General features: G+C 36.1%; 2 protein-coding genes across 2 annotated transcripts in view; one reads left to right on the forward strand and one right to left on the reverse strand.

Moving 5' to 3' along the window:
• Positions 1–3,032: 3,032 nt before the first annotated feature.
• Positions 3,033–23,496, reverse strand: part of GNAT3 (G protein subunit alpha transducin 3) — a 58,099-nt gene continuing 37,635 nt past the window's right edge. Inside the window, exons 5-8 of the mRNA XM_012466548.2 lie at positions 19,773–19,901; positions 7,228–7,357; positions 6,892–7,045; positions 3,033–3,729 (exon numbers count right to left, since the gene is read on the reverse strand). Coding sequence (XP_012321971.1) covers positions 3,539–3,729; positions 6,892–7,045; positions 7,228–7,357; positions 19,773–19,901 — 604 coding nt within the window. The 3' untranslated portion in view covers positions 3,033–3,538. The remainder of the gene's footprint in view (positions 3,730–6,891; positions 7,046–7,227; positions 7,358–19,772; positions 19,902–23,496) is intronic.
• Positions 17,580–23,496, forward strand: part of CD36 (CD36 molecule (CD36 blood group)) — a 203,395-nt gene continuing 197,478 nt past the window's right edge. Inside the window, exon 1 of the mRNA XM_064374985.1 lies at positions 17,580–17,814. The gene's annotated coding sequence lies outside the window, so the exon portion shown is untranslated. The remainder of the gene's footprint in view (positions 17,815–23,496) is intronic.

Consider the following 23,496-nt stretch of genomic DNA (forward strand, 5'->3'; position numbering starts at 1 on the left):
GGATATTCATAGTAAATGTTGGCGATTCCACAGAATTTGAAATCCCTTTTCCATATATCATCTTTGTGGAGTTCTTTGCTTCTATACTGTGTGTGTGTGTATTATTTCTTTTTTTTTAAGACAGAGTCTCACTCTGTTGCCCAGGCTGGAGTGCAGTGGCACAATCTCAGCTCACTGCAACCTCCACCACCTGGCTTTAAGTGATTCTCCTGTCTTAGCCTCCTGAGTAGCTGGAATTACAGGTGTGCGTCACTATGCCCAGCTAAATTCTGTATGTTTAGAGAAGGTGGGGTTTCACCATGTTGGCCAGGCTGGTCTGGAACTCCTGACCTCAGGGGATCTACCCGCCTCCGCCTCCCAGAGTGCTGGGATTACAGGCGTGAACCACCGCTCCTAGCCACTGCCATAATATTTTGACACAGGAGTATATCTTTATTTAATTCTCTAGTCACTAGTCCCAGGATCCAAAGTCTAACCTATTGGCCAGTTGATGCTTCTAGAAAATTGCTGTGAGGTTGTTAATGACCCTACAGTATATAAGCCCACATCTTGTTTCTGAGGTAGTGCAGTGTGTTGGCATTATAATCATAACCAAGTTTGAGTGGCATTCTTTTTTTGCTTGTTTGAGCATGTGACTGACCAGCAGCTGCCAAAAGCAAGGGCGCCGACTGCACAGGTAGAAGCCTGAGCTTCAGCTTGAAATGGATGTTTACATTTTAACCAACATTACTGGTCTCAGGGTAAATGCAATTTTTTTTCATATTTTATTTTGTTGTTTTAAAAAATTAGCCCCAAATGCTGTGCTTCTACTCTAACTTTTTATATTAAACTTTTAAAAGTGAAATCTGAAATAATTAAATTTTAAAGGTTGCAATCACTAAAGAATTAATACAAACACTATTTAATTTTTTTCTTTACTAAAAATTCTCTTTCCTTAATTTGAAATCATGTTTAGCATGGCCATATTTGTGGTGATAAAGAAAACTTCTTTAAGTAAAATCATAATTTTGGGAGGAATTTAAGTTTTCTTTTTAAAAATAATTCAAGATAACTTCCTTTTTCATTTTGGTCATTTAACATACTGTTTAATGTTCTCAGAGAACAGTCTTTCAGAAATAAATGTTGATGCCTGTCACTTTGCACAGGTCAAAATGAGTTATGTACTTTTGAAAGGCAAATTGAACCATTTCTGACCCCACCCTTTCCACCTACATTGTCTAAAAAATGAATCTTAAACTTAAGTCGGTAACATTTCAAATGATATATTTTCCTTTATGGAAGACTCTCTTCACACTTATGGAAGAAAACAGGTTAAAGTAGAGTGGGAAGGGAGGAAAGACAAAGCAATGGATGAAATATAGTATTTGTAATATTTATTTAAAATCTTGTATTGAACGTTTCCTAGCAAACTGTTGAATGGTTGTCATACAGATAGTGGTTCTCAGCCAGAAAACTTTATGGAATGCCTCAATTAAATGATTGCTCATGCTTTCTTTCCTGTGTGATTGATATCTTGGAATTTCAAATTAATTTTTTAATACAATTTTTAAAATTTGACTATTTGTTGATAATTGCTTTGTGTTTGGGGAAAAAAGGCTGCAGGCACTTTAGTGAAGATTATTTATTGAGTTATGATTATCTTTATGTGTTTAGAAGTAAAAAACATGTCATAGATAAATGAAGTAACAACACTGAGAGATAGAGTTACCTAAATCCACCTAAATGAAGATTGGCAAATTGTTTATGTTCCCTACAACTCACCTAATTTATAAAACCTTAATTTAATATTTTTAAAAGAGTCATTATAAATCTAATATGCTGACCTAATATTGTGAGTGTGTATCACTTTCCAGAAGTATAGAAGGATAAATGATATTCAGACATGATTTTTTTTTCTTTTTTCTTTTTTGAGACAGAGTCTTGCTCTGTCGCCAGGCTGGAGTGCAGTGGTGCGATCTTGGCTCACTGCAACCTCCGCCTCCCTGGTTCAAGCCCTTCTCCTGCCTCAGCCTTCCAAGTAGCTGGGATTACAGGTGCCCACCACCACACCTAGCTAATTTTTGTATTTTTAGTAGAGACAGGGTTTCACCATGTTGGCCAACTTGGTCTCAATCTTCTGATCTTATGATCTGCCTGACTCGGCCTCTCAAAGTGTTGAGATTACAGGTGTGAGCCACCACACCTGGCCAAGACATGCTTTAAAAGTACGTTTGCAAATGGTAGACAATTTATAAAAAGAAAAAAAATCACCTTTATTTTTCATAATTAACATGATTTCGTTTGTAAAGCACCAACTTGGTTTTTTAAAAAGTAGACATTGACCATTACAAGAAAATATGATAGAATGGACCATATAGTTCCAATGGAGGAGCTCAACATTTATGTTCTAAAAATCTGCTTGTTTTTTCTTCCCACTTCTTATTCACAAAACACAAAACATACTAGTGCTAAAACATTAAATTATTTTTCTCTCTTGAAGTCCAGAGTTACCATCCCAAAGCCCATGTGGTCATCAACTGCCATAATGTTCCATGCCAATCTGGAATAAAATGTGAGGAATGGGCGTTCCATTAAAAACAATTACTCACTTATAAAGCCTTACATTACGTATTTGACCATACAATTCCCCCTCTCTTTAACCAGAGTATAAAAAAATAAATTATTGAAATTTTCAACTCCAAGAGTAAATTCAACATTAATGATTTTTTTTTAAAGAAAACAATGTAGGAGATAAAATTGAATATATTTATTTTGCAAATGTAATTTCCCATTAACAAAGAAATATATAGAGAATGTTTCATTTGCAGCTGCCTAACAGAGGGGTAATTGACTAGTAAATGCCTCATGCCCTTTTAAAATAGTCTTTCTAGGCCAGGAGCAGTGGCTCATGCCTGTAATTCCAGGGCTTTGGGAGGCCCAGAAGAGAGGATCACTTGAGGCCAGGCATTCTGGTCATGGTGGCATGCACCTGTAGACCTAGCTACTCAGGAGGCTGTGGCGACAGGATCACTTGAGTTGAGGAGTTTGAGGCTGTAGTGAGCTACAACTGTGCCACTGTACTCCAGTCTGGGCAATGCAATGAGACCTTGTCTCTTAAAAAAAAAAAAAAAGCCTCTACAGTACTGGCATGGTTACATTATCAACAAAAATCAATGCTTCTCAAAATCTGGCCAATGGAAATAATATTGTTTCATATTATTTCATTATCCTATGACTTAAAAATAGTTCACAAGTAGAAGTTTATTTCCAAGAAAATTCAGTGTCATTGATATGTACTGGAAGCGTTACCAAAATATATCAGTTTTTAGATATAAGGACATCAAAGGCACTCCCATTCCCCATGAACCAAAGAAATTTAAACTTCTCCAGATACAGATGATAATACATAAATATTTTTGTGAGAAAACTTTTTGCTTTACAATGCTACTTATATGTCTAGATAAGTTAATGTCTATTCAAACTAAACACATCACACAGCACCTTTTCTTTTATATCTTGAAAAGCATACATGAGCAAGAGTGGAAGAGAAAATGGTTGATTAGAAAAGCCCACAGTCTTTCAGATTCTCTTTGATGATTATATCTGTAACTGCATCAAACACAAACTTGACATTTTGAGTATCAGTAGCACAGGTCATGTGGGAATAAATTTCCTTATCTTCTTTTTTTAAATTCAGGTCTAGAAACTGGTTCTTGATGTAGTTTCCTGCATCTTCAAATGTATTTGGCCCTTGTTAAACAAAATATTTTAAGAGGTAAAGATTAATCGCATGTTAAAAAGAATAGGCTATAAATAATATCAGTAAGTTTTAGGATTTTACTCTGATATACTAAGTATTGCAAAATCATAAAGGCAAGAGTCAATTATCAGGGTGCTGGGAACTATGCTTACCCGGTACGAGGTAAACTCTGCATCAGAAAGCTCACAATACAGTAGAAATGCCAAAATACTAATAAAAAAAGAGTGAGTGATACAAACTTACATAAACATCAAATACTGTGTGTGTGTTTGTGGGTATGGGTGTGAATGTTTACACAGGCTAAAAGAGAAAAAGAATGGAAAAGCGAGATGACTAGGGTGCAGAGGAGGTGGTATTTGGGCTGGATGTTGAGAGGTAGCTACAACAGAGAAAACTAAGTGAAAGCAAATAGTGAAAGTGAGAATTATACCACTAGACTTGAGGGAAGGGAAGGGAAACAGATTGAGCTTTGAAGAATCTAGCTGGATAGAAATGAAAGATTTTTGCAGAGGAATCGTAGGAAATCAAGTAGAATAGACGCTATGGGCTAGATTATAGACTAGGTTACTTACAAAACAAAGGAGTTAGGATGAGATATAAAAGGCTAGAGAGAGGTAGTCTTGACTGATGTGTTATAAGCACTAATACAATGAAGGCTCTGCTTGAGAAAGTTTAGTCCAATAGCAGGACGCACAATGAATCAGTTGAGACAAGGCAGAAATATAATAAGTAGGCTAAAAAACACAGGACAACTGAAAATGATCTGTTGATGGCTTTGTAACAGAATATGCTTTGTGGGGACTTGACACTGGATGGAGCAGTAGCATAAAGATTTTCTAAAGAAATAAGTCTTTGTTTCCTACTTTATTGTTACTAGAAGCAAAACTCCATAAGGGACAAGTTTTAAAGCCATATAGCCTGGCTAAAATCCAAAACACTGGCAGTACCAAATGCTGGTAAGGGTATGGACTTACAGGAGTTAATTGCTTGTGGAAATGCAAAACGGTACCATCATTTTGAAAGGCAATTTGGCAGTTTCTTACAAAGCTAAAGATAGTCTTACCATACAATCTAGCAATCACACTTTTAGGCATTTACCTAGAAACTTATGTCTACACAGAAACCTGCACATGGATATTTATAGCATGTTTTTCTATAATTGTCAAAAATTGGGAGCAACCAAGATGTCCTGTAGCTGAAAGGATGAACTGTGGTTCATTTAAGCAACAGCATATTAATTCAGAAATTAAAAAATTAGCTATCAATCCATAAAAAGACATGGAGGAAACTTAAAAATACATATTGCTAAGTGAAAGAAGACAGTAAGAAAATGCTACATGTTATATAATTCCAGTTATATTGCCCTCTGGAAAAGGCCAAAGGATAGAAACAGTAAAAAGATCAGTGGTTGCCAGGAGTGTGGGGAGGGAGGAGGCATGATTAGGGGACACAGGGGATTTTTAGGGCAGTGAAGCTGTTCTGTATAATACCGTAATGGTGGATACATGACCTGCATTTGTCAAAACACATAGAACTATGCGACATAAAGAGTGAACCCTAATTAAATGATGGACTTGGCCTGGTGCAGCAGCTCACACCTATAATCCCAGCTATGCCTGTAATTCCGAGGAGGGTGGATCACCTGAGGTCAGGAGTTCAAGACCAGCCTGACCAACATGGTAAAACCCCGTCTCTACTTAAAATACAAAAATCAGCTGGTTGTGGTGGCGCAGGCCTGTAATCCCAGCTACTCAGGAGGCTGAGACAGGAGAATAGCTTGAACTCAGTAGGTGAAGGCTGCAGTGAGCCGAGATCACACCACTGCACTCCAGCCTAGGCGACAAAGTTCGACTCCTCAAAAAAAAAAAAAAAAAAAAAAGTAAGTACATGGGAACTCTTTGTATTTTCTGTTGAAACATTTCATTTCTCTATAAACTAAAAACTGCTCTAAGATATAAATCCTATTATATATATAGAATATAAAGCCTTTAATTATGAGTTTATATTTAATTAGTAATATTCAATATATGTGAATATTATTTGTTATATGCAAAATATATTTAGTCACATGATAAATGTGTGAATATATTATAGATATTTATAATTACAGAAAAAAGATACAAGCCCTGATTGTAGATTGACCAACATACATATCTGTTTTGAGAGAATGCCTTGCTCCTAGTAACATCTGGGTAACCTTACATACCTAAGGGGTGAAACTTGATTTGTATTTTTGTTTAAATCATAAATATGGCTGGGTGAATTGGCTCACACTTGTAATCCCAGCACTTTGGGAGGCCAAGGTGGACAGATCACTTGAGGTAAGGAGTTCGAGACCAGTCTGGCAAACACAGTGAAACCCCACTGCACCTGAAAATACAAAAATTAACTGGGTGTGGTGGCATGTGCCAGTGGTTCCAGCTACTTGGGAGGCTGAGACGGTAGAATTGTTTGAACCCGGGAGGCAAAGGCTGCAGCCTGGGCAACAGAGGGAGGCTCCATCTCAAAAAAGTAAAATAAATATTTTTTTCTTATGTAATTTTATTACCAACAGAGCATCCAACTATTTACAAAAACAGCAACAGCAAAAAAAATTCTTTCTGAAGGAGAAACAGTCCTCCTGTGGAATGTCACATTTACAATGTCTGTTGATCCTGTTAACAGGATCAACACTAAAATTCAGGATCCAAGAAAATCAGAAAAAATGAAGATGTCATTATTCATTCCCAAATTCATTCATACTATATCTCTAGAAACAACTCAGACATTGAAGAGCCTTTGAGATCTACTATAGCATTACAAGAGTGGAGTAGGAAATATATTAAAAATGCCAATTTGGAATAAGATTTGCATTCCTGTTATAATTTTGAAGACAGTTCAGTTTGCAATGTCATTTGACACATTCTATGGAGTAGCAACCCTGGTCCATCTAACCCCTTCAGGTTTATTTTCGTTAGGGCTTGGCTTTAATGTAGACAATGTAGAGAGGGTTCTTCTTCATTTGTCAGATGTTTTTTCAGTTTGGATCTTAAACATGACTCAAAAATGATCATAAGCCTCATCCTTGTAAGTATTAAATGCCATGATCCAGATAGGAAATATATGTTTATACAGAAATTTATTACTATGGAACTAAAAGAAAAGAATCTTACCAGTGTATTCTGGAAAGCAGATACTAAGATGCACCTTGGTTACTTTTTCTTGAAAGATATCTTTTTTGTTGAGGAACAGGACAATGGAGGTTGTTGAAAAATACTTGTGATTACAGATACTGTTGAACAGGTGAAGGCTTTCATGCATTCTATTCTGTTAGGTATCAGAAATGAGAATGGGTAGGATTATTATCTGCAAAATGTGAATATAGGGCATCATGAACAAGGATCTAAAACTAACATCAATCTTTGGAAAACCCTCATGAGTTGGGCAATGTGATAGTGTTTCTGAAAGGCACAAAGATTATTTTTAACCCTGGCTTTGTTGAGACTTACCACTTCTTCGTCTTCCACGAGAACCATGTCATAGGCACTAAGAGCAGCACAAAATATAATGCATGTAACTCCTTCAAAGCAGTGAATCCACTTCTTTCTCTCAGATCTCTGTCCGCCTACATCAAACATCCTTTAAGAAAACATCAAATGAATAATAAATCTTATCAGTATCTTCCAAAATGTGCCTCGAGGTTAACATTTAGAATTATAAATGGGTGATCCCGTATCTTCAAAAGGTATTCCTTTGACTTTTCTTGATTATAAAATAAAATTTATTTGGTCAAATGCCTGTTCAAGGACTATAGAGAGAAAATATACTTTTAAAATTGTATCCACGCAAACTAGAGTGAAATAATTTACACACTTTGAGAAACCAGGAAATATAAGAGAGTTTAGAGTTTTAGTAAAACATTCATTAGCCATAGAAGATTTTGATCAAAATTTAGACCTATTCTCTTGAACGGAAAGAAACTGCAAGAAGATTGGAAGTTACTGTAGCTCTGATACTACGATTCTTGCCTATTTTTTTTTTAGATTTTTCCTATATTCATTTGTTTACTCAAACAATTATTGTTTGCATTCTATGTACTAGACACTGCGCTAGGTCTATTGGCACAGAGATGAAAAGATATGGTCCCTATCTTCAAAGAACCTTCTGTCTTATGCAGAAAAAAACAAGTAAGTTACTATAATATTATGTAAAAAATATTCTAATATGCAGGGAAAATGTGAGCATACAGGAAGCTTTACGTCAGCCTGAGGGATCATGACACTTAGAGAAGGTGTTTGAAAATTCAGCCTTTCTTCTACTTTTGTATTTTGGTAAAAGAGATCATTGTGGACAGAGGACTCAATTTTAAAAACTAGGAGTTAGGTGGCAAAAATTTAGGTTTATATCAAAGAAACTGTTTAGTGTTTGCCGCCTCAGGGCTTTTGCACTGTCTCTTTCCTTTTCCTGTGGCAAAGATTTCTTTCTTCCTTACATGACTGCTTTTTTCTCAATTCTGAAGTCAGCATCAATAAAAGGAAGTCTCCTGGAGCCTCCATGTAAATTGCACCTCTCTCTATACTCCATTTATCTTCTATAATATCATTTTCTTTCCTTTATGGTAATCATCACAATCAATATTCCAAGTTTAGTTATTTAGTTTTTATATGTGCAATATCTATCATCTCCCTAATACAATAACAGCCTCATGAGGTCAGGAACATTTTCTGTATTAGTAACTGCTGTATTCCTAGTTCCTGGCACTATGCCCAACATATAACAGGCGCACAAAAGATATTTGTTAAATAGATGAATAGATTCCATGTTAAGTGAATAGAGAGGCAGGAAACACAGCAAACATGCTATGCTCTCTCATGCCTTGGTAACTTATACATGTTTATAAAAAGCATGTAAGCAAGTAATCTATAGTTTTGGGAACATAAAGAGTAAGGTAAAAACATTGAGCTATATGGCCTAATAACTATCCATTTATTCACCATTCATCCTTTATTCCACAAATATTTGCTAAGTACTTATTATATGCCAGGCACCAAGGATTCACAAGAAGCTTTTAAACTGATGGTGGTGGTAGTGATTGGTGTGTGTGTTTGAAATAGACTTTAGATATCCATATAGAATATCTGATATGGATTCAGATATCCTATGTAGATACCTGGAAATAGACTTAATATGAAATATCTACATGAAAATAGACTTCAGATATCCATATAGGAAGTGTAGGGGGTGGGTTGTAATTTGAAATGAAGTGATCCGAAACTGTAGAAGATGACAGATTTGTAAAAACCTAAGGAGATGAGGGCTTGAGGCAACTGGATATCTGAAGCAAACAATACTATAGGCACAGGTGACAGGAAACAGCAAGAGCAAAGGACTTCAGCTGTGAGCTGCACATGATCAGCCGGCAGTGGATTTACTGGTCCTTTCATGCTACATGAGGAATGCAGATTTCATATTGCAGACAATAGAGGACTGGGGTGATTTTTAGATAGGGAATTGACATTTTTTGTCTGTCTGTTGTTGTGACAGATCACTTTGATCTGAGTCCAAAAGATGGACTTAATGAGGAAGAGATTAGAAGCAAAGAAATAAATTATGGGGCTACCATAATAGTTTAAACCCAAGGTATTAAGTACCAAAAAGCATCCAAGTTCTACAGACTTCAAGGGTAATAGTTTTACTTGGAGTAATAAATGTCAGCCGGTCTGCTTATTGAAAATAATCAAAAGTATAATATATTATACCTCATGTTTCACATATGAACCAAGTAAAGATATATAGAACTAATATCCCTCAAATAATGTACCAATGCAAAATCACTCCATTAAGCAGCAGATTAAAAGAGAAGATTCTCACAATATTGAAGATAATGGTTAAGAGTTCAGTAGTTAATGGTGTGAAAATTGAAATTTGGTGTTTATAAAGAATATTATATGTGCTATTAATTACCAAATTGCAGTTTCAGGCTTGCAAAATAAATGGAGGAAGGGGACCAAATTTTGACTTTAAGGTTATATTATGTGAAAATTAACCAGTACATTTAATTTTTAAAAAATTAAACAACATTCTCACGGAAACAAGGATTATAAATATGCATTCATACATTTAAATCGTTCAACAACTGTTTTGTTGATCCATAAAAACAACCTTAGTTTTTTTCAGACTTCATGAACTGGAGTTTTGTCTATTTCTTTGTTGAAATTATTTTTAAAGTATAAATTACATTTAAACTATAAAATGTGATGGAAATGGAAAGAGTTGAGATCATGACTTTCATGTTCTCCTTAGTTTTCCACATCACCAGTTGTAATGGATTAATCTTAATTTAACACACCTAATAAGAGTTTACTATTTGCTGGGCATATAAGCACCTTACAGTGATTAACTCATTTAAACCTCTTCAGGAACTGACAAGGTAGGTACATTTAGCATTCTTATTTTTTCAGATGAGCCCTTTAGCAAATTGGCTGAGACTTATTATTTCAACTAATATTTGTTGAGGCTGCTATGTACCTGGCACCATGATAGGTTCCATAGGTTCTGTGGGTATGATAATTATGCCCTGAAAGTTGTTAACTTGCTAAGTCTTTTACTTACAACAGGTGCACAAGTAGCGCTGGTGCCTGCAGTTAGCTCTCAAACCCTCACTAGTGAACTGAAATTATCTTCGCTGTGGAGTTTATCCTTCTCCTCCCGGGCCAGGCAGTACTTTTATGTTGTCAAACAGGTCACTGAGCAAAAGCTTTAATCTCCCTTCTTCTGGGAGGTTTTGTTCTTTTCTTTTTAATGAAGATAATCATCTATCACCTTTCAGATGTACATATATGCTTCATTTGGTCATATATGAATATATTGTGGATCATTTCTTGGCAAAGAAATGTGATGCTGTGATTGAACAATGATGCTTAACTTGTGGATTTTGGCGACCTGAAGGTGGAGTATACATTACTAGGTTTAAACTCCTGGTGGACTTTTCACGCTGAAACCACCCTTCTTAACCCCACCCACTGGATTTTTAATTAGTTAGGATTTCCGTAGTCCTAATTTCTTGCACTCTTAATCCCTACTTCAGGGGAAAAATCCCCTTTCAGTCATGGAGCCAGGACAAAGGCTGATGGAATGTTTGTGCTAACGGAGCGCAACGTGCAATTGCCACGGCGGTGACGGCAGTGCCGTAGGAATCAAATCGTGGGATACCTCAGGTAAGCCTTCTCCGCTCAGCAGAACTTGCGTTAGTCCTGTCAACCTTTGTTTGTAGTCTCTTTTTCTCTGCATTTATGCCAAATTATGCCATTTTCTCTCTTTCTGATTGATATTTTATTCTTTTAGTCACATTTTCAATTCCATTATATATTCAGTTAGATCCTATTCACATCTTAAAAGTCTGGGACACTCATCTTTTTAAGGTGACTTCGCAATTGCTCAGATTTCCTGCATACTGACCAAGTGTTTTACCTCAGAGAAAACCATCTTATTTCTCTCATGTTAATAGTTTCATTTTTTGTTTTTTGGTGTGTGGGGGGTTAATGATAAAAATAATAATAGAATTATTAAGATATGGGAACACTAACTTGTGGGTTCTACGGGGGACATAAACTCCCCAGGACGAGGAGAAAAAAGGAAACTTGTATACTTCCTACATATTTATTTTCTACAACATAATGTTCTCAAACGGGTTTTTCCCAAATCTGAAACATCTGAAGAATCTCTGAGATGAAAATCAGAGTAATAGCAAACTCACTGGCTATGTCTTAACTTTCTCTGATGAGTCAGCTTCTTTGCAGCTTACTAACAATGTGGTAACAGGTGTAAGAGATAGCTATTATCATCTTCCGATAAATACGTTACAACTGTGATAAATGACAATTATGGGAGTAATACTTTACAGTTGGATAAAAGTCACATTGGAATTGTGTGCTCTCCCTGAAAAACGAATTCAAATCCATGGTTTTATTTGTTCCTCGTAACAATTCTGTGAAGGGAAAATAGTATTTACCCATTTCTTTACCAAAGTGAAGAAACTGGCCTTTGAGAAGCTAAGGTGGTTTGTTCCTAAACTCACAGTTACTAAATGATAGAACTTATGTAATATGACCCATAGCCCCGTGCTCTTTCGGCACATCATGCAGCTTCTAATAAACATGTTTTAACTGGTTTAGCTTTCTCCCAAGGAAGAGAGGACAAAGATTGCTCAGTCTTAGCATTCTGTTTATATCAATAAAATGGATTCTGAAAGTCTATCTTAGGTTGAATGCTTATAATCTTCTCATTTTATGACTCATTTGATAAACAATATTTGTGTGTGTGTGCAGATTGACGTAGGAACCATAGGTGCAGGGAGCACTGAACATTTCTCTAATGCCATCTGCTATTATTGAACTGAAATGCTCACTAGCAAATCAGACCAATAGAGTTTTGTTTCTGTATTGATTCTCTTGGAAACTATTTTAGCTCTCAGAATAAGTTACATTTGTTTTGCTAATATTGTAGTCATTTATTTTTCATGCATCTCTTTTCAGTTTTAGCTTTTCCCCCAAATTTTAATTTAGTCCTTATTTTATGGAGTTGTAAAGTATTACTACCTATAAAAACAATTTGGAGATCCCCAAAGTGAAATAATTGCTTTATTTTGGGCTGAAGAAATAGTCTCCCTTATACATAAAAATCAAAACAAAACAAATAGCTTTATTGTGACCATTCTGTGAGAGACAAAATTAAAATCAGTGAAAACATGTATATTTGCTGCCTGGAGTTTTGGATTGGTCAAATATAATAGATTATTAATGAGGGAAATGGACATGCTTGAATGCTCTTAATTCCCCAAAGAGTTAAAGTAACTGGAGCCTTAATGGTGTTACATGGAATTTACATTTGGGATTTTGTGTGGGTTTTTTTGGTCTTGTTTATTTAGTGTTTTTAAGGAGGGATAATATGTATTTTATTGTTAAGTCTGACATTTGTTGTAATTCTTAAAGTTAAAAAAATTTAAAATTTATGATGTAACTAAAAATTGACAGGCCAGCCTTTTTTATTATTATTATTTTTTGAGATGGAGTCATCCTCTGTCACCCAGGCTAGAGCAATGGCATGATCTTGGCTCATTGCAACCTCCGCCTCCAGGGTTCAAGCTAGTCTCCTGCCTCAGCCTCCTGAGTAGCTGGGATTTCAGGCACCCACACCACGCCCTGCTAATTTTTGTATTTTTAATAGAGACAGGGTTTCAGCATCTTGGCCAAATGGTCTTGAACTCCTGACCTCACGATCCACACGCCTCAGAGTCCCAAAGTACAGGGACTACAGGCCTGAGCCCAGCGCCCGGTCTTAAGCCAGGCTTTTAAGTGACAGCTGAACACTGATTATTAGTTAAATTGTCCAAGGCATTAATATAGGGCAAACCACCAGAGTTTTATGGCTTTATATTAAACATTTGAGCAAAGTAAACCATTGTGTTTTATAGTTCTAGTAAGTAGTTGGCAAAGCTTTGAGCTTTATGGTTTATGTTAAACAGTTGGCTAATAGTGGATCACATGAGATTATTCACATTTCATATCAGAATAGATTATTATAAAATAATATTCCCCTTATAATTCTTGTAAAATTATTAAATAATCTAGTGTAGCTAAAAGTCAGCAATGCTGCTGCAGCTCATTTATTTGTTAGCTGTCTTTGCTTATCTTATAAGCCTGTACTTATCTCTGAAAAATCAGTTTCTGACATTCTCTACTATGTATTTGATTACACAAAAATAAAATCCAATCTGAGTAGGAATTTAAAAATATTCTATTGAATGGGATTTATTCAACATGTTAGTATCTATCACAGTTGTTAGAATTTCTCATGATGGCTACATAGGAGACCAGGTGGCTTTGTGTTTTTACTACACAGCCATAGAAAATGGTCTCACCAATCGTTCCCTTGTGTCTGGTCCTAAACATAGAGAAGGGTAGATATTTGCAGACAGGAAGGATATGCACAGACATCTTACTAAATCTCTTAAATCCTCAGGATTAAAAAGGAGAATCAAAAGGATTTATAACTATAAGGAAGCCAGGGTCTCCAAATCATTGGAATCATAATACCACTATATACTTTCTACTGAGTGTATGCATTTGAAACTTCAGATGCCCACTAGATAGTTCTCTGATTATTTAATAATGTAATTCATAAAGCCATTAAAATAAATTCTGTCACTAGAATCAATTAGACATCGTATTTTATAACTTATTATTTTGGTAATACTAATCATGGACATGCCTGAAACAAATATATAGTATACTTGAGTTATTGCTCTATGAGATCTTACAGAGAGACTAGCAAAGCTAAATTGAGATGTAGCTGCTGGTTGGACAACCAGAGTCATTCCTAATCTGAGATGATGCATATGCCACACAAATGACCACAATGTATATAATTCAACATCATATCTCAGGAAAACTATAGTTTCTTTTATATCATAGATCTGCTCAAACATTCTATAAACAGTTATGGTCATTTATGAACTCTAAAGCTCTGTGTTATAATAGTTGCTAACCTTTTTTCCTTAGCTCCCATATAGTTTTAAGTCCTTTCAATTCTTTTTGCCATCATGGAAAAATCAGGGAGGAAGTTTTTTTTCCCTATATTTGTTTGCTAAATCCCTGTAAATCTATTTCTAACTTATTTGTTCTGAGGAATTATTCCGTAACAATAGAAGGGCTCACATTTGCACTGTATTTTTTTCACTTACATAGTACTTTAATGTCTATAAAGATAATTTATTTTATCAGTTTGACAGTTACAGTTCTGGTTTGATAAGAACTCTACAGTAATTTCCATTGAATTACATGATACACAATAATGATACAGTACACTGGCAGAAATAATTTTTCATTTTGGTGTTCCTATTTAAAATTCTAGAGTTCTCTAATTTAGTTTGTAAATTGAGCCCCTGGTTTTAAATAGTCATAAGATGACTTATGTGATGTGAATACAAATGAATGCTAATGTAATATATTTTAATACCTGGGCACTTGCTGAAATAAAATTGGAAGGTACATTATTTTTATACTTCCTATTTTGAAATACTACAGAATTGTGTACTTACTCCAAAACCCTGTGCACTTTTGGCCTATCCTATTTAGCACATGAAAGAAAAGCTATTTAACAGTGAGAAGTTATTAAAGGATTAATATATCTTAATTGATCACTTTCCTGTAAGACTTAAAATAGTGCTTCACAAAATCAACCACGAAACTACAAAAGGACAGAGGAAAATTTAAAACTGCATTTAAATGATTTTAAATTGCTCCTCAAGAAAAAATTATTTTAAACTATTTTTTAACAAAATTTAAATACTTTCCAAATTTTATTGTTTAAATAGACTTGTTTTTAGAAAAATTCCTTGCATTGGAGTAAGTAGGTACTGTGTCTTCCATCCTCTTCCTCACTGAAAATGCCTTTAATAACATTGTCTTGAGTCAGAGGAAAAGCAAAGGCTCTTAAGAAAACAAAAAAGCTTGAAACCTGTTTTAGTATACCGCAAGGACGTGGTAGTTACACAGTAAAGAGAATGTGCTTTGCTTTGCTTTCTTTTTTTTCAAGACAAAGTCTTGCTCTGTCACCCAGGCTGGAGTGCAGTGGCGCAAACTTGGCTCACTACAACCTCTGCCTTTTGGGTTCAAGTGATTCTCCTGCCTCGGCCTCCTGTGTAACTGGGATTACTGGCACGTGCCACCATGCCTGGCTAATTTTTGTATTTTTAGTAGAGATGGCATTTCACCATGTTGGCCAGGCTGGTCTGAACTACTGACTTCAAGTGATCCACCCTCCTTGGCCTCTCAAAGTGCTGGGATTACAGGTGTGAGCCACCGTGCCAGGCCAAAAGAATGTTACATCAAAATAATTTCTAGCTGGGCTTCACAATCCAATTCACAAACCCCTTACATTTTAGCATTGATACTGTAATAGAGAATTAGCAAAACCTTCCTCATTGCTTCAAAAGGATCAACAATATGTGAAAGCAGGATAGATCACCTTCCTATATGACTTAAGATAGTGCTTCACAAAATCAACCACAAAACTACAAAGGGACAGAGGAAAATGCCTATGTGCTGAAGGGGGGGTCTGGAGGCCTAATCTGGAGTCCTATTGTAAGGAAAATGTATTTGAAAATACTTTATTTTAAAAATTAATGCAAATGTTATATTCTACTCTGTGATGCTTAATACTGAGTGTCAACTGGATTGGATTGAAGGATACAAAGTATTGATCCTGGGTGTGTCTGTGAGGGTATCCCCAAAGGAGATTAACATTTGAGTCAGTGGGCTGGGAAAGGCAGCCCCACCCTGGAATCTGGGTGGGCACTATCTAATTAGCTGCCAGCACAGCTAGAATATAAGCAAGCAGAAAAATATAAAATGAGAAACTGGCCTAGTCTCCCAGCCTACATCCTTCTATCTCTGGGTGGGCCGCTAAGGTGGTGGCAGTGCCAGCTGAGGGGCGCGGGACGCCGAGGCAGGAGAAAGATGTAGGCTGGGAGGCTAGGCCAGTTTCTCTTTGCTGCTTGCTTATGTTCTAGCTGTGCTGGCAGCTGATTAGATCACACCCACCCAGATTAAGGGTGGGTCTGCCTTTCTCAGCCCACTGACTCAAATATTAATCTCCTTTGGTTACGTCCTCACAGACACACCCAGGATCAGTACTTTGTATCCTTCAGGCCAATTAAGTTGATAGCATCAACCATCACATACTCATAATTTAAGTTTCAAAACTTTATGATTGTTGATACTACTTGGTTCAGAGTGAAATAGATGTTCCATAAAATGACCATGATTTTCTGAGGGTTTGTGTGTTTATTGGCAGTTGTCTTGTACCCTGGTTTTTAAAGCACTGACTTATAACAGACCACAGGATCCTCCCACTTAAAGATATTTCCCCAAAAGCCTGTCTTTTATCCTCCCTCTCACCTTCTCTCTGAAAGGGATTACAAATGACCAACAACATAAAAAAAAAAACCACACACTCTACAGAAAAAAAAAAACGTTTTCATCCCAATTTATCTAACAACACTTAGCGCCATACGGTGTAAGGAGTGTGGCCTTTGAAGACAGAAAGATAGGCATTTTAATTCCATCTCTAGCATGTCTGTGAAAGACCTTGGGGGAAAGCTTTCATCTGTTTAGCGGCCAGTTTTTGAGGCTATCCAGTTAGCTTCAGGATAACCAAGGTTGCTTATCCTGAGTATGGATAGCAATACTCGGCTCATGATGCTACTGTGCAAATGTAAAGACTGTGTACGTAGAGTGCCTGGCAGAGTGCATTTACTCATTCAGCCAAAATTACCTGCTTTCTTACTCTGTGCTAGCCACTATGATAAGCACTGAGGCGGAGCTATAAACAGACATGGCCCCTGGCCTCCAGGAGCTCAGGGGCATATGAGATAGAAACAGAAATAAAAAGAGCATACTAATAAAGAAGCAAGGCAGTCTCATATATCAGTAATTAAGCAGTGTGATGTATCAATGTTGCAGTGGAGATGGATCACCCTGGCTTGGCTAATGAGGGCTATTTATTTGCATTTCTCCTCAACTCTGCATTTAGTGATATCACCTTGGTTGACTGAAATTGGCCCTGGTGGGGTTATTTGCACCAGAAAAGTCATCCAGGGCTACAAATCAGCCAGCCCTCCATTGCCTTACTGCCCCAGAAAGCCTGCTGTCAAACATTTACCAGCATGCTGCAGGGTGTATGTGACAGGGATAAGCCTGGATGGTACATAGATAAGACGGTTACGCCTCCATGAGGAGACACATTTGGTATGAGAACTTAGTGATAAGAAAGAGAAGTTTCTTGCAGATTCAGGGGCAGAGCACTTTAGGCAAATAGACTAGCAAACGCAAAGGCTTGAAATGTTAAAGAACTGATATATAAACAAAATAATTTTTGAGAGGTCATAATTTTTGAGACAATACCAAATTGGTTGGTGTTGTAGGGAGTGACTGGGGTCTTGAGCTTTTAGGTATTCAACAGGTGACATTAATTGTCAAAACTGGCTTTTGGTACAGACAATCTAGGACCCAGAGAGTTCTACTGGCTTATGTAAGGTAAGCTACATCAAATTATAACTCTCCGCTTAGGACTTTACTTCATCTAATCTTTACAACAAACTTACTAGGCAAGTAAAGAAAGTGTTACCTGTGTTTCTTAACTCCTACTGCTAATTATTAGATAGGCTGGAATTAGAACTTTGGTCTGGGCAGCCTCAAGGCTCACATTCAGTTCTAGTCTGTTTCAGTGAGACATTTGGAGAAAAGAAAGGAGAGTGAGACAGAAAAGGGACAGTGTCAAAAATGCCTTCACTGGGGCGGGAGGGGCAGAGGGGGAGAAACAACTGGACTCAGGGTCCCAAAGGAAAACCCAGAAACTGGACCAAAGGTGAGGAGTCTGAAGAAAGTAGTTGCCAAAGAGAACTATACAATAGTGAAACCAGGACTGACGACAAACTTCTCCTACATTTGCCAAGAGAGGATGTTGATCCCAATCTGTACAGTCCTTTACCCTGGTTTAATCTTTGGCTCATCTTTCAGAAAATTAACTATTTGTGGGCCTAAAATTTAGGTGTGAATTTTGAAGAGTATTTTTTCCATATTAGTTGAAAATATACTTCTACTTAGATATTATATATAACACATACTTTCAAAAGTTTGAGGCTTTTATCTCACTAAAATAAATTTATGATGTTAATTGCCATTTTCTTTTTCTTTTTCTTTTTTTTTTTCTTTCGAGACAGAGTCTTGCTCTGTCGCCAGGCACCAGGCTGGAGGACAGTGGCACCACCTTGGCTCACTGCAATCTCCACCTCCTGGGTTCAAGCAATTCTCCCGCCTTAGCCTCTCTAGTAGCTGGGACTACAGGCACATGCCACTACACCCAGCTAATTTTTATATTTTTTAGTAGAGACGGGGTTTCACCGTGTTGACCAGGATGGTCTCGATCTCTTGACTTTGTGATCCGTCTGCCTCGGCCACCCAAAGTGCTGGGATTACAGGTGTGAGCCACCGCGCCCGGACCCCAGCTAATTTTTTGTATTTTTAGTAGAGACGGGATTTCACTGTGTTGGCCAGGATGGTCTCGATTTCTTGACTTTGTGATCCGCCTGCCTCGGCCTCCCAAAGTGCTGGGATTACAGGCCTGAGCCACCGCGCCTGGCCGATTAATTACCATTTTCTTACTTTTTTCTCACAAGTGAATATGAATAATTCATGCCACTTTATCTCCAGTTTTTTATTCTTTAAGATTATCCTCAATATTGAACACATGAATAATCTTATTAGTCATATTTTTATTGATTTTTTTATTACTAAACAACACAGCTAGAACCTGCTATTAATGTTTAATCCATATCGTCCACAATCCATACAAAAAGGTATTTAAATATTAATGGATATTTTATAACATTATAGTATGGGTTTCCATTTTTTGGCACAGTAAATGAGTGATTTTGCAGTAGAATTTCTAGGAAGCTCTCAATAATGTAACAGCAATGAAAATAATGATTTGTTTTCATATTCAAAACATGGCTATAAAATATGCTTTGTTATTGCAGTAAATAGTATCATATTCAAATAATTCTCAGTAATTTGCATTTTTTTAAATTAGGAAAACAGATGTAACAGGAATATTTCAGGCAAATAGGAAAATAGAAAGGCAAAGGAAATAGGATTCCTGGCACCCATTTCTTGTATATTATTTAAATATATTTTCTTCTTTTTTTTTCTGCAAAATACAGTGACAAATTTAAACATGAAGAAAGTAAAATCTAACCCCACCTGCTCAAGCCAGAAGCATTTTAGCCTGGAAGGAGGGATGAGGCTCCGGATGAGAGGTGGGGTGAGAGGCTATAGGAGGGCGGTAAAGGACAGTGGTTCTGAAGGTAAACAAGAGCTAGTGAGTACATCCAAGGATTATTGAACCTGAACATGGGCTAGAGCTTTTCTCTTCGAGGAAATAGTAAGCCTGATGCAAACTTCTGTCCACAGTTAGAAAAGACATTTGATCATACCTGAAGTGCAAGTCTTTAAAGGAGAATTGAGTTTCAATGATTCCAGTCGTTTTCACTCGAGAATGAAGAACATCTTGTTCATTTGGCACATACCCAGATGCTGTTATTCTATCCAAATCATTAAGGTAGCTAACAAGGACAAAACAAAATTATATATGTGTATATAATGTGTGTGTGTGCGTGCGTGTGTGTGTGTGTGTGTACACTTTGCATTTGAAGAGACCAGGATTCAGTACAAATGAATTTTTAGTGTAGAGTTTATTAAAAATGATAAATTCTAGACTGGTGCTTTCCAAACTCTGCTCATCAGAATTAAAAGGTGGGTAGCTGGAATGCTGCAGAACTGCAGAGTGCTGAATGTGACACACAGCTGAACCCCCAGTGTCCTCCCCTAAAGACACCTAAATCAACACTGCCTTAAACTGTATTTTATGAGGTTTATGTGATAAATTTGCCTGCATATAGATAGGAGTATGAAATAAAATTTCTTTGTGGGGCCTGGATCATTACAAAACTAAAAGCTGCCTTACAGCCCTAGTTGCTAGATTATCCTCAAAATTCTATAGTTTGAATTTAGGCATTTGAGTTTTATGACAGTGATTGGTTTTAATGTCCTTATTTGAAGGTTGCTTGTTATTTTTGCATGCATTTGCCTCATCAGGACTCAGCCATTTCCATTAAATGCTGTTGCAACATCTAGTTAGCACAATAAGAGAAGTACAGTTTGTCTGTCTTCCTGGTCTATGCTGGAAGTGACTCATGAATGTGCAGACCCACCCTGACCTGGCTCTCCTGGGGAGAGAAGGCTGAACTCACCCCCTGTCCCCACTCCCACCTCCTCTTCCATCAGGGCATGGCTGTATCTTTACCCCTTCCAGAAAGCTATATTAAAAATTCCTAGTATTATCAGGCTGAATGTTGTGTTTTTTCTCCTCACAGGATCTAGGTGTGGTGATGAACAGGAATAAGCCTAATTAAACTGTGTATGCTATAACTGTTCATTAGTCTGTTAAATTAGAGGAAAAAAACACCTGCTTTCAGCTGCCTAATCCTTGAAACCAGATGTCTTTATACTAAAACAAAGTATTTTATTGCTATAAGAATCATTTGAAAACCACTGGTCTAGACTTATGATACTAAGGCTTTAGTGGCTTAGCAATATCACTATTTCTGTAAAAATTTTAAATACAAATAGTAATACCATGGAAATGCTTTTATGATGAATTTCACCATTACACTGAATCACATTATAGAAAGGTAAGACTGGAGTGCTTCCATCGAGGCAGAATTTGCGAGGTAGAATCCAGCTAAATGTTTGTCAGTGTTAAAAATTGTTTGTTCAATGATTAAGTTGAGAAGCTGTTATGCCTTAGCACCTAGCACAAAGATTTTAAAAAACAAAACTATTATTTAAAAAATGCATTGTTAATATAGGTAATTTATTTTTGAAGGATCTTTTTCCTTTTAAGCTGAAGCAAATTAAGAGTAGACAAGTGTCCCAAATGGATTCTGGCCAAGAGTAAAATCACACCTCAAGAAACATATAACATATATAATATGAAAATGTATCACTGTTGTTTTCATCTAAAAAAGTTTAAGTTTTCTTTTTAAAAAAAGAATGACACATCAAGATGTAAATGTATTGGAGAAAGTACTATCAGAATTTGCTAATGTATTTATTTTCTATTTTGGCAAGCAAATCCCTTTGCAAAATTTGTATTAACTAAGCCTACGTATGTGGTAGGTATATTGTTGGTTAGTTCATGCAAGAGTAAAAAGGAAAACAAAAAAACCAAAAGCAAACCTGCCAAAATAAAGATTAAACTCATTTCACGATAGCGAAATGAAAACCTTGGTAAGGACACATTTATTTGCATCTATAAATGATTTCAAGCAAAGCAGAAACATTAGCAAACTGACAGATTTGCATTTTAAATGCTTGTTTAAATAAACAAATAAAGAAGTGGGTGTTAAAGCTTATGATCTAAAGCTTAGACCAAATAGAGACCCTTAATATATATGACTCTAATCATTTAAAAGTACTCAGTTCTTTTCCAATCATCTAAACTAGTATTTTTCCTGGTGAAGTCCATGGTAATTCTTAAAGCACGTGGAATTTAAAAGGCACACTAGATGGCTGCAATTAATTAACAGTCAACTAAAATGTTTCCTCTGATTGTCCCTGCCATACCCTTCTTCTTTCAATTTGCTGGAACTGATGAGGTTGTTATGTTGCCAACTATGATATTCTTTCTCCTTATTCTGATTATACTCACTTTTTTGTTAGTCTTAACTTGAAGGCTCTCTAGATTTGAGAAAACAAGAAATATCTTACTGTCACCAAAAGAATAAAAAATAAACAAGTGTTAGAGACCTTGCTCTATATAATGTATATGAAATAGACAGACATTGTAGTACCAATCTCATTTTATATTTTGTTTTACAATGTAATTCAGTGTTTAAAAAAAAAAAATTCTGCTCTTAATTTCTGGAAGAAAGCAATGACCATTCAACTACCTTTCTCAGGAAGCTTTCTTTTTAAGGACACCTAAGAGCAGAAAAAAAAATAACACTTTATTTATTTAATTATTTATTTATTTAGGTTTATGTATGAAATTTCTCTGAGAAACAGGGAAAATCAGCTTTTCTGTTATTATATTGCACCTGCAATAATCTGGGTAGTCAAAAACTATTACAATATGGGCAACATTTCCAAAATAAATGCAAATTGATATCGTTCAATTGTTTTTAACTTGAAGAACAGATTCAAAAATTTACAATGAATCTACAAGGGAGTAGCTACTCCCAGTGTGAAACATACTTTAAGTATTTAAATTAAAGGAAAAGCTAAAATTAAAGACTAGAAAGTACAATAAACTGTCACTTATTTGCCCATTTTAACTATGTGGTTTGTACAAGACTAAATATATTAATGAGTGCCCACTTTAATCTATCTTTCTCTCTGGCTCTCTCCCCAGAGCTTTACTAACCAAGATTATGTGGGAATATTCCACAGTTCAGCTTCTTACTCATTGTGACTTCCCTTACCAATGAATAGTACAGAAAAGCAATGTTTTACTACACTGCAGAGATCCCTTTTACTATTAAAATGTGGTAGGTGCTGAGATACTTATGAAAAGTTATTCAAGTTAATATAATCACAAAACAAGATTCATTCTCTCCTTCATCAGAGAGCTAGGAGCAACTCTTTCCTCCAAAAGCAGTGTGCCCTTTGAAATTGAGGTCTAAAATAAAGACGAATGGATAATTACAGAAGATTTTTTCCCTAGAATTTATATAGCTTATTTTCTCTCCATAATCATTCTGTCCATCAGTGATTAAAAATCTGAAGGGTCATGCAAGCTTCATCTTTCTGTCCTTAACTGATCTTTTCCATTTGCTTCACTTTTATGTTACTGTTTTGTTTTTGTTTAATTAAATAATGCTAGCAGGTTCTGTTGGGGGGATGATTCATCAAAAGAACTATATTTACACTTTTTCACACATATGTATGAACAGAAAGAGAAAATAAGTAATTAGATTGTATTTACATATGCGCACATCTTGCAGCCATATAGTGGCAGGCCATGTTAGGAACCACTTGCTAAAAGAATTGTTTTTGGGTTTTTTTTTTTTTTTTTGGTGACAGGGTCTTGCCCCAGCTGGAGTGCAGTGATGCGATATTTGCTCACTGCAGCCTTGACCTCCTGGGCTCAAGCAATTC

Source organism: Aotus nancymaae, unplaced genomic scaffold, assembly GCF_030222135.1.
Source record: "Aotus nancymaae isolate 86718 unplaced genomic scaffold, 86718_ANA_hifiasm-v0.15.2.pri h1tg000002l, whole genome shotgun sequence".
In the NCBI taxonomy this organism is placed as follows: domain Eukaryota; kingdom Metazoa; phylum Chordata; class Mammalia; order Primates; family Aotidae; genus Aotus; species Aotus nancymaae.